General features: G+C 45.5%; 1 protein-coding gene across 2 annotated transcripts in view; it reads right to left on the bottom strand.

Moving 5' to 3' along the window:
• Positions 1–310, bottom strand: part of LOC119585797 (L-lactate dehydrogenase-like) — a gene marked incomplete at its 5' end in the record, with an annotated part of 7,965 nt that extends 7,655 nt beyond the window's left edge. For both annotated transcript variants that reach the window (XM_037934517.1, XM_037934516.1), the window contains 1 exon segment: positions 85–310. In XM_037934517.1, coding sequence (XP_037790445.1) covers positions 85–310 — 226 coding nt within the window.
• Between the last annotated feature and the right edge of the window lie 143 nt (positions 311–453).

Here is a 453-nt window from a genome sequence, read left to right on the forward strand (position 1 = left end):
AACTGAACACATAGGGAAACAGAACAACAGTTTATAAAACAGAAGACATTAAGACGACTGATACTTCGGGTCAAGAACACCCACCTCAGGAATGTAAGTCCATGCTGGAGATCCATCATCTCTCCACGCAGCTTGTCAGCAGCAACGTCAACCAGGGCCAGCTCAGAGCAGATGTGCTGCGTCAGGAGTGAGAAGGCGCAGGCCATTCCCACCTGACCAACGCCAACCACCGACACTTTGCCTCCAGAGGTGGTCAAGGGAGGCTGGATTTGCTCCATAAGCATTTCAGGAACAGAGGCCATCTTGCTTTCTATGGGGGAAGGGCAGGAAATGGTGAATTTTTTTCCCTAATTTTTTCTTTCTTTCTTTTCTGCTACATGTGAGGCAATTCAAAACTGATAAATCAAGAAGTAATCACGATTTCATGGACTACAAAACTAATATATCATAACC

This window comes from Penaeus monodon, chromosome 20 (assembly GCF_015228065.2).
Source record: "Penaeus monodon isolate SGIC_2016 chromosome 20, NSTDA_Pmon_1, whole genome shotgun sequence".
Lineage (NCBI taxonomy): Eukaryota > Metazoa > Arthropoda > Malacostraca > Decapoda > Penaeidae > Penaeus > Penaeus monodon.